Source organism: Arvicanthis niloticus, chromosome 26 (genome assembly GCF_011762505.2).
Source record: "Arvicanthis niloticus isolate mArvNil1 chromosome 26, mArvNil1.pat.X, whole genome shotgun sequence".
Lineage (NCBI taxonomy): Eukaryota > Metazoa > Chordata > Mammalia > Rodentia > Muridae > Arvicanthis > Arvicanthis niloticus.
Window position 1 is genome coordinate 37,639,242 of NC_133434.1, and position 10,840 is coordinate 37,650,081.

At 51.4% G+C, this 10,840-nt stretch overlaps 1 protein-coding gene across 1 annotated transcript in view; it reads left to right on the forward strand.

The window, feature by feature from the left end:
- Parp16 (poly(ADP-ribose) polymerase family member 16) overlaps nucleotides 1-9,344 on the forward strand; it is a 12,682-nt gene extending 3,338 nt beyond the window's left edge. Inside the window, 4 exon segments of the mRNA XM_076925797.1 lie at nucleotides 1,953-2,042; nucleotides 2,044-2,125; nucleotides 5,029-5,170; nucleotides 7,978-9,344. Coding sequence (XP_076781912.1) covers nucleotides 1,953-2,042; nucleotides 2,044-2,125; nucleotides 5,029-5,170; nucleotides 7,978-8,113 — 450 coding nt within the window. The 3' untranslated portion in view covers nucleotides 8,114-9,344.
- The last annotated feature ends 1,496 nt before the right edge of the window (nucleotides 9,345-10,840 follow it).

The following is a 10,840-nucleotide window of genomic DNA, read 5'->3' on the forward strand; positions in this document are numbered from 1 at the left end:
CCTTTTCTCACAAAACAAATGACAAATCCCAGCGCCAACTGCATCCCGAAACCAGTGACTGAGATACGTGGGGGTGGATGACCCATCAGTACGCTTCAGCTCTTCGGTGGTCTTACATGTGGTCTGACCCTGGTGTGCCACAGTGTGTGCACCCTGGAAAGGCAGCGCATAAGGATTACCCAGGAGAACGTTTTTGGAATGTGGAACCTCACTTAGATAACCCAGTGACAACCCACACTTTAACAGGATCCCTATGTGACCATAAGCTTTATTTCGCTTCTGTCAACCCTGAGAAACCTGCGGGGTGCGCCGAGATCCACAAGAGGAGGTTTCTCCCAGAACTGCTTTCCCTCTCATTAAACTGTGTCGGCCATCATCTTCCTTCTGACACTTATTCTGTCCCCTAGGAAGGAGTAGGGGGGGAGATGACAGTCTAGAGCTTGTAGCTAAATAGGCATGGTGGCCATGCAGGCCATTTCAGTCTGTTCCCTCCTCTGTGGCATGCGTGACCACTACCCTCTGAGTACAACCAGAGGGTTGGAACGGCTTCTTCGTGTTACAGGCACAGGAGAAGCTATCGTAGGCCAGTGGAGGAGGGCATCTGAGGTAGTGGATGCTGTGCCACCCCACTCCCACCCCCAGGCAGAGCCGCATCTGTCTTGTCTTGATGGGCTGGCTCCAGGAGCCTGGGCTCAGCTGTGGCTGATGTAGCCCTGAGGCTGGAGAAGCTGCTTCCAGCCCTGCTGCATCTGATTAGTGAGGGTGGGTTGAGCTGAGGGTGACCGGCTTGTTTATGTCGGCCCTAAGCTCACTGTTGGCCAAGCTACTGGAATCCAGGGGTCTCTGTCTTACCCTGTAGCTTGTCTGGAGAAGCTGCCTGGAGTTTATATAGTCTTCTACACCAAACCTTCATTTAAGTACCCAGGCAGTGTGCTGCTTAGGTGACTGCTTAGGGCCTTTTTTACATGGACTCAGTCTCTGGCCTCCCCTGTTCCTTTCAGTGAAGGGCTCCCTTGAGGCGGCTCTTGTACCAGCGGAGCTGTGAAGTTATCTTGCTTAAGTGTGCAGGCCATGGCGTGCATGCCACAGACACACACACACACACACACACACACACACACACACACGAGGGAGAGAGATTCCTAGATGTCTTCTTAGCCCACACCAACAGAGTAAAACTCACCCCACCATTCTTGCCACACACACCCCCATTTAGTCTTAGTTTCTGTTCAAAGAAACTCATTTCTTTTTCAAGTAGTAGGGTGGGACTTTGCTTTTGCAAACCCCAAGGTGTTTGATACAACAGGAATTACTCTGTCTACTATAACAGCAGCCCCTGTGAAGGCATGCCCACCCGTGACTGCCACCATCTCTTGTAAGCCAGATAGCCTGAGCAGACACATTGGTTTTTGTACATTATGTCTGGCTTTTGGTTTGTCGTGTGTGTGTGTGTGTGTGTGTGTGTGTGTGTGTGTGTGTGTGTGTGTATTGAACCCAGGGCCTGTGAATGCTTACACAGGGCCTCTACTACTGAGCTAGCTACGTTATGTTTTTGAATCATGAACTAAAGCTTATGGAAGAGGTACCCTTACCACAGTTTTGTAGAAGTAGAAACTGAGACACAGAATTTATGTAACCCGTTGGAAAATTGAAACTGAGGTCTGTTTGAACTCCTGATATCATTGTTGGTTTTTCCGCTCAAACCTTGAACACAAGGTACATCTCGTTTGCCAGGCTAGGTGGCCAAATCCACAGTCGGTTAAACTGTTGTCAGATGGGAATGTGTTTAATAACAAGCCCTATGATGACATCAGAGGTTATTTGATACTATTGTCTTAGCGGGGTTGGGGGAGCGTGGAAATTTCTATGTTTACAGCTCTGTGGAAGAAGAACATGTGACGCCAGCTCTCGCTCACTTTTTTGTTTCTTTTCTGTCATGTCTGCTATTCCAGACTTCTCTGTTTGGAGAGGGGACCTACCTCACAAGTGACTTGAGCCTGGCCCTCATTTACAGCCCTCACGGCCACGGGTGGCAGCATAGCCCTCCTTGGCCCGATCCTTAGCTGCGTAGCTGTGTGTGAGGTCATCGACCATCCAGATGTCAAGTGCCAAACCAAGAAGAAGGGTGAGTGAGTGCTTGACCCAGGCCTGGCTGCAGGTGCTTGCTCCTGGTCCAGGAGTGGGGTGGAGGGTCATTGAATGCTTACAGATGGGTTGGTCAGAGCAATGCAGGGCAGAGGCTGGTCTTCAAAGAGGGAAATGTCTTCTCAGGGATTGAACATATAATAGAAAAAGATCAGATACAACTTTAATCCCAGCACTTGGGAGGTAGAGGCTGGTAGATCCCTGAATTTGAGACTAGCCTGGTCTATAGAGTGAGTTCCAGGACAGCGGGGGCTATATAGGGAGACCCTGTCTCGAAAAAAAAAAAAAAGAAAAGAAAACAAACAAACAAGAAAAAAGTCAGATGCCATAGGTAGGATTCAGGGAGTGTGGGGGAGGGGCTGACTTGGGGCAGCTGAGTGGGTCCAAGTAGCCAAGGAAATCTTTGGGAAGGAAGCAGGATCTGACAGGTGGAGGGTGGAGAGACGGCTGGTGGTCAGGAGTGTTTTCTGCTCTTCCAGAGGACCTGAGCTCACTCGTGCTGTGGTATTCACAGCCGCCTGTAACTCCAAATTCAGGCAACCTAACACCTTCTCTTGGCTTTAAGGGTACCAGACATTCATGTGGTACATGGACATACATTCACATAAAACACTCGTACATAGAAAGCAAAAATGAAGAAAAAAATGACTTGACAGTAGGGGCGGTGTGGCGCATGCCTTTAATCCCAGCACTTGCGAGGCAGAGGCAGGCGGATTTCTGAGTTCGAGGCCAGCCTGGTCTACAGAGTGAGTTCCAGGACAGCCAGGGCTACACAGAGAAACCCTGTCTCGAAAAACCAAAAAAAAAAAAAAAAAGAATTGACAAATAGAAGCTAGTGTATAAGGGGAGGTAATAAGGAGGTCCCTGAGAGTCAGAATTGGCATCAGCAGAGAACACTGGAGCGTGCTGGAATCCCCAGATGACCACAGAGGTATCTGAGACCATGGACTCCCCAGGAGCAGAAAACAGGGAGCCATTTCAACTCCACTGCCCTGAGGTGTCCCTTAGGCCATGTGCCCTGTGCCTCCCTCTGGGTCGCCCTCCCCCAAGGCAGAAGAGTCATCAGACTGTCATTCTGGTCTCCAAACTGGGCTGTTGTCTTTACTAAGAAGAGGAGAATTCAAGACACGGGCTGTTCTGGCCTCTAATGTGAAACAACTGGATCCCAAGGAACAGGCCCAGGTCTGACACCATCCTCCCAAACCAGACAGCACGCAGAACGCTCTCTCACTTGCAGTCGTAATTCTTAGCAAGTTTGCATAAGGTGACATTAAACATCAAAACAACAAGACTGTTCAGCCTCTGCTGTCACGGAGCCCTGGCTGGTGTTTGGTAAAAAGCAAGCCTCGCATGCCGACTCTTTCAGACTCACCTAGCACGCACAAGGACCTGGGTTCAGCACATGCTCATAAAAACCACAACAAAAAAGCAATTTGCTGGGGTGTGGTAATAGAATCATATAATCTCAGTTCATAGGAATTAGAATCAAGAGGATCAGAAGATCAAGGCTAACCTTAGCTACATAGTGAGTTTGAGGTTAGACTTGGCTACATGAGACCCAGTCTGAAAATCCTAAAAAATAAAAGGATAAGGCCCGGTACGGTGGTGCGTACCTTTAATCTCAGCACTTGTGAGGCAAAGGCAAGCTGAGTTCAGTGCGCACAAGGCTAGCCTGATAGTTCCAGACTAGATGGAGCCACTCAGGGAAATTCTGTCTTAAAAATTAATTAACTAATTAGTTAATTTCCAGCACTTGGAACAGGAGGGTCAGGGGTTAAAGACTGTCCTTAGTTACACACCAAGTTCAAACAAATAACCTGACAAAAGTGGTGAAAGTAATTTTGTTTACTTGTTTTTGTTTCTGTGTGTTTTTCTAGACAGAATCTCACTACAAAGTAGCCCAGGCTGTCCAGGAACTCACAATGTAGACCAGGCTGGCCTTGAGCTCACAGGAAATTGGCCTGTCTCTGCCTCCCTCCCAAGGGCTGAGTTTAAAACGTGCCAGGATCAAAGGTACATGGCACTAGGCCTGGTGAAGTGAGAGTCCTGGGAGCCCAGTCTGGTGTGGTTTATTTGGAAGGACTCTGTGGCTCAGTCGGTGGAGTGTGCACCTGGCAGGTATGCGCCCAGAGGTCTATCCTTGGCACACTATCTACCTGCTATGATGGTATGGGCCTGGAAGCCCAGCACTCAGAAGGTGGAGACTGGAGGATCAGAAGTTCAAGGTCATCCTTAGTTAGCTATTTAATCCAGGTACATGACACTTGTCGAAAGATGGATGGATGGATGGGTAGATGGGTGGATGGATGGATGGATGGATGGATGGATGGATGGATGGATGGGTGGATGGGTGGATGGATGGATGGGTGGATGGGTGGATGGATGGATGGATGGATGATGGATGGATGGATGGATGGGTGGATGGGTAGATGGGTGGGTGAATGGATGGATAGGTGGATGGGTGGATGGGTAGATGGGCGGGTGAATGGATGGATAGGTGGATGGGTGGGTGGATCGGTGGGCAAGCGGGCAGGCCGGTAGCCTGCCCTACTCAAGCTTCAAGCTTTGCTCCCTGGTGAGTCCTTGCCCTGGTCCCAGGGTGTGTGATCCTGATCTGCTATTTTAGCCTTCAGTTTGTTTCTACCTTCTGCTTTCTCCATTAGATGGGTTTTATTTTTCTTCTCTTATATTTTCAGTCTTTTTCCCATCCATCTTTCTGCCTGCCACAGACCCCTGTTCCCTGTGCGGGGTTCACATATGAAACACAGGTGCATCCCTCAGGCTGCTGACCTTCTGTGCTTCAGGACACATTTCTATTCCTAATTTGATTATTTTGCTACTGTCCCCCCCCCCCCCCACCGTGTATGCTTTACTTTCTTTCAGATTCCAAGGAAATAGACCGCAGCAGAGCAAGAATCAAGCACAGTGAAGGGGGAGACATCCCCCCTAAGTACTTAGTAGTCACCAATAACCAGCTTCTGCGGGTGAAGTACCTACTGGTGTATTCCCAGAAGCAGCCCAAGAGGTAAGAGGATGGTCCGTCCATGAGGGTGAGGAGATGGCTCTCAACTGTGTTCCGAATGTTGGTTGTTCAGTTATCAGCACCCTTTCCCCCAGCCTCAGGCCTCCAATGTATGTAAAGCATGTTTCCCATAATGCTGGACACCAAAGGAGGAAGTGGGGAAGTCAGAGAAGATGCCCAGGGTCCTTAGGTGGACTGGGGGAGGATGCCCAGGGTCCTTAGGTGGACTGGGGGAAGATGCCCAGGGTCCTTAGGGTGGACTGGGGGAAGATGCCCAGGGTCCTTAGGTGGACTGGGGGAGGTTGCTCAGGGTCCTTAGGGAAGACTGGGGAGGATGCCCAGGGTCCTTAGGTGGACTGGGGGAAGATGCCCAGGGTCCTTAGGGTGGACTGGGGGAAGATGCCCAGGGTCCTTAGGTGGACTGGGGGAGGTTGCTCAGAATCCTTAGGGTGGACTGGGGGAGGTTGCTCAGAATCCTTAGGGTGGACTGGGGAAGATGCCCAGGGTCCTTAGGTGGACTGGGGGAAGATGCCCAGGGTCCTTAGGGTGGACTGGGGAGGATGCCCAGGGTCCTTAGGTGGACTGGGGGAGGTTGCTCAGGGTCCTTAGGTGGACTGGGGGAAGATGCCCAGGGTCCTTAGGTAGACCTGGGGGAGGTTGCTCAGGGTCCTTAGGTGGACTGGGGGAGGTTGCTCAGAATCCTTAGGGTGGACTGGGGGAAGATGCCCAAGGTCCTTAGGTGGACTGGGGAAGATGCCCAGGGTCCTTAGGGTAGACTGGGGGAGGGTTGCTCAGGGTCCTCAGGTGGACTGGGGGAGGTTGCTCAGAATCCTTAGGGTGGACTGGGGGAAGATGCCCAGGGTCCTTAGGTGGACTGGGGGAAGATGCCCAGGGTCCTTAGGGTAGACTGGGGGAGGTGCTCAGGGTCCTTAGGTGGACTGGGGAAGATGCCCAGGGTCCTTAGGTGGACTGGGGGAAGATGCCCAAGGTCCTTAGGTCGACTGGGGGAGGTTGCTCAGGATCCTTAGGGTGGACTGGGGAGGATGCCCAGGGGTCCTTAGGGTGGACTGGGGGAGGATGCTCAGGGTCCTTAGGGTGGACTGGGGGAAGATGCCCAGGGTCCTTAGGGTGGACTGGGGGAAGGTGCCCAGGGTCCTTAGGTGGACTGGGGGAGGTTGCTCAGGGTCCTTAGGTGGACTGGGGGAAGATGCCCAGGGTCCTTAGGTGGACTGGGGGAAGATGCCCAAGGTCCTTAGGGTCGACTGGGGAGGTTGCTCAGGATCCTTAGGGTGGACTGGGGAGGATGCCCAGGGGTCCTTAGGGTGGACTGGGGGAGGATGCTCAGGGTCCTTAGGGTGGACTGGGGGAAGATGCCCAGGGTCCTTAGGGTGGACTGGGGGAAGGTGCCCAGGGTCCTTAGGTGGGACTGGGGGAGGTTGCTCAGGGTCCTTAGGTGGACTGGGGGAAGATGCCCAGGGTCCTTAGGGTGGACTGGGGGAAGATGCCCAGGGTCCTTAGGTGGACTGGGGGAAGATGCCCAGGGGTCCTTAGGGTGGACTGGGGGGAAGATGCCCAGGGTCCTTAGGTGGACTGGGGGAGGTTGCTCAGGGTCCTTAGGTGGACTGGGGGAAGATGCCCAGGGTCCTTAGGTGGACTGGGGGAAGATGGCCCAGGGTCCTTAAGTGGACTGGGGGAAGATGCCCAAGGTCCTTAGGTTGACTGGGGGAGGTTGCTCAGGATCCTTAGGGTGGACTGGGGAGGATGCCCAGGGTCCTTAGGGTGGACTGGGGGAGGATGCTCAGGGTCCTTAGGTGGACTGGGGGAGGATGCTCAGGGTCCTTAGGGTAGACTGGGGAGGATGCTCAGGGTCCTTAGGTGGACTGGGGGAGGTTGCTCAGGATCCTTAGGGTGGACTGGGGGAGGATGCTCAGGGTCCTTAGGGTAGACTGGCATTTAGCCATTTTAATGCATTATTGGAGTCTGTGGTATTGCTTCCTCCAAACCCACTGTGTGTGTGTGTGTGTGTGTGTGTGTGTGTAAGGGGGGGGGTGCCAAAAAAGCCAGAAAAAGGCATCAGATCCCCTGAAGCTGCACTTACATGCTATTTAGTTATCAAAAAAAAACTCCATTCCTAACTGATTCTCTTTATCAAGTGTTTCCAGTGCATGTTTGGATGACTTAGAACACCTCCCTGGGTAACAAAAAGATTCCCCGGGCTGATAAGAGGGCTTTGCCGTCACACCTGACAACCAGAGTTCAATCCTGAGACCCACATGGTGGAAAGATAACTGACTCTCATGAGCTGTTCTCTGGCTCCACACACATACACACATAGACACACACAGACACAGACACAGACACAGACACACACACACACACACACACAAATTATTTTAAAAAAAAAAGATTTAAGATTCTCCAGCTCAGATTTGTATCAGTTCATACCTAAAATACCTTTGCTACGTCACTGCCTGGGCAGAGCTGGGGCATCCTTTTAGGTATCAAACCCTTGCTTAACGGGGAAAAAAAAAAGATTTATAAAACGTAAGTAGAGGAGCTAAAAAAGGGACGAGTGGGGTGAGCTCATTGCTAGCTGTCTTTGTGCATTTAGAAAATGTTCTGTTGAAAGGTGTGTTGGCGGTGCCAGGGCAAACCACCCCAGCTCTCCCGAGCCACATGAAGCTTCACTTAGCAGCTTACACAGAGGGTGAAATCCATCCTGTGTCGTGTTCTCCGAGCCAAAACTTCTTGCATACACTTAAAACAAAAATGTTCTTCCAGAGTTGCCAACACTCTTTCCCTCCGGGCAGGGCCTCAAGCCAGCTCTCCTGGTTATCCAGCCATTGGTTCATGGTCATGATGTCCCTGTATCTGCTGCTGCTGTTCATTGTGAGTGTCACCAACTCCTCCGCTTTCCAACACTTCTGGAATCGGGTGAAGAGATGATCCCAGGTGCCTGGAATGGGGCCACTCACCATGTGCCTTATGGAAACTCGTCCTCTACCTCCTGCATGTCACATCCGGTCGGGTCGAGTCTGGGGACCAGCTGCAGGGGTGCACAGGATGATTTTTATATGCCATAAGTGTACTGATTGCCTTTACTGATGTGCCCAGACACAGTCCAGCCAATGGGGGGAGCCCTGGCCCCTCACGTGTTGGTTTCAGGGGTGTCCTACCATCTGCTTCTTCCTAAGATGAAGGGAGGTGGCTGGCTCTTCAGCCAGGGCCAAAGGAAAAAGTCCTGCTGCATTTAAAAGCAAAGTGTCCAAGTTGTCCGTGGTGTGTTTACAATTGCCCAGATGGAGGCCGGCCCTGACGCTAATGCCTTTTGGAAGACAGAACATGTGCAACGGAATGATAATCATTAGGCGGCTGCCTTGTTTTGACTCAAGACACCCAAGAGGGACAGTCGTGTTTCTCATAAAAATATCAGTGGGATCGTTTGGGGATTCCATCGGCTTTAGTCTGCGGGTGCAAAACATTCTAACGGTTTTCTCAGATCAACAACAGTCTCTGCCACAGCTGAACCCCTTCTCCTCCTTAACCACACAAGAGGAGGAGCCACGGGCGGGATAACAAAATGCAGATTCAACAACTAGCAACTCTGTCATCTTTTTCTAAAAATGACCAGCTGCTGATTACAGCTCAAACGGAACCAAATGTTTGCGTTTTCTGTTTTTGTGGTTTGTTTGTTTGACAAATTAGCCTCTACGAGCTAAATAGAGGGGGAGATGTGTGAACCCGGAGCACCAAGTGGCGGGGTCCACAGCCTCTTTCTGGTTTTGTTATGGAGAAGGGTCCAAGCCATAGGCTCACAAGGGTCCCACAAAGCTGCCTTGATATACAACACTGTAGGCTTTCAGGGGCCTGGTGGCCTTCAAGGCAGAGCCTGCCTCAGTGGGCCACAGATCTCCATGAGCTGAGTCTCCGTCCGAGGAGTCTGAGCTTGAGTTGTGAGCAGAGCCCCGGTCATCCTTGCGGTGTTGTTTATTCCTTCCTTCCTGCCAGGCTCCAACCGCTGAAGAACCCTGTCTCCTGGGAGTGGAATTTCCATAGAGCAGGAGAAATAATTTCCCCTATAATTTGTATATCTTGTGAAAAAGCAACCATGATGACTTTTAAATCCAGTAGTGGGACATTTAAAAAAAAAACAAAACAATAAAGATATTTTCCTAAATACCAAGTCATCTGTGACTGTGTGCAGCCTACACGGGGGGGGGGGGGGGGGGTGTCAAAAGTTTACCTTGTTTCCCTTCTTCATGGTGGCTATGAGCTGCAGTGTCACCAGGAAAGCTATTTATCCACCCTGTGGATGCTGGGATTTGAACTTCAGGCTCCTCTGCAAGACCAGCCAGTGCTCTTTATTCCCCACGCCATCTCTCCATCCCTGGTTTTAAGTTTTTCCGTGTGTTTTGAACCCAAGGCCTTGTTTGTTCGAGGCAATCATCTACCAAGGAACTATATCTGAAGCTCCCCTCTTCTGTTTTTAAAAGAAATTTAAACATTTCCCAACTACGGGTCTGAAGCACTGTGCTTATTTTGTATAGTGAATGTGCCAGCCCTGGAGGAGGGTCATAGGAGGTGGCGTGTGACCTCTTGGTACCTGGAAATGATCAGGAAGGAAGGGAGACAAGCCCTGGCAGAATCAGCTCCACTCAGCCCCTACCACAGGCTTAAGGCAGATGCCATTATTACAGTGGCTCAGGAGAGGGCAAGCTGGCAGCCCTGGGGTTGGGGCTCAGGAGGAGAGAGCAGCTTCCTCTTTGTCTTATATACCCACCCTGGAGGAAAATGCCCGAGGTGGTCAGATGGGTGCTCAGGTGTCACCACCTCACACCGGGGCCCCTGCTGCCTTGGCCTTGTGAGACACCCCCTGCCCCACCTCTGTCAACTACAAGTCACTGTCTGGAGTGCAGCTTTCTGAGAGGTGTCAGGTGGGCCTGTCACAGGTAAGAAAGTAGCTCTGAAGGGCTCAGAATCCTGTGAACTAAGAGTGTATTCCTGAGTAGATGAGAGGAGCATATGCGATTCAGGGTTGGTTCTGATTAATTCATTCTATTAAATATCGATTGCTTCGCCAGCCAGGCCGGGATGGGGACTTGATTTAAAGAGCCCAGTTTAGGTGTTTTTTCTTCATGACATGCCCACATCCCATCTGCGCCCATCCACTACTAAACCCAGGAGGTTTGTGTTGGCATGAAGCTGCCGAACTCATCCTCCCTGTTGCCATGGTAACTGCCCCCCCCCCTTGGACTCAGTTCTTCACTGGAGCAAACAGGACCACACCCTCCCCAATCCCCTTTAATACCGCCCCCCACACACGCCACATGCTCGATCCCCTGGGTTTTCCATCTCTTGGTCTTTGTTTTTGCCTTTGTCCACTCCTACCATGGGTTTTTTTGTTTGTTTCCCAACTGTCTGGGGCTGCGCACCATGGAGACGGTGTCCTGGGCTGCCTCTAACCCTGGTCTGGTTAGGAACCCCTCCGCTGTGCGTGTATCTCCAACCTGATGTTCAGAACATCCAAAACAAACCCCGACATTCCAAAGCAAGATAGAAACCACCGTCCCCACCCACTCTGCTGGCGCCGCGGTCCACCTGGAAAGGGTTTTTGAAAATTTCCAGTGTTCCGCGGCAGTGTCCATGTGCTGAAGGGAAAGCGGCGTCTATTGA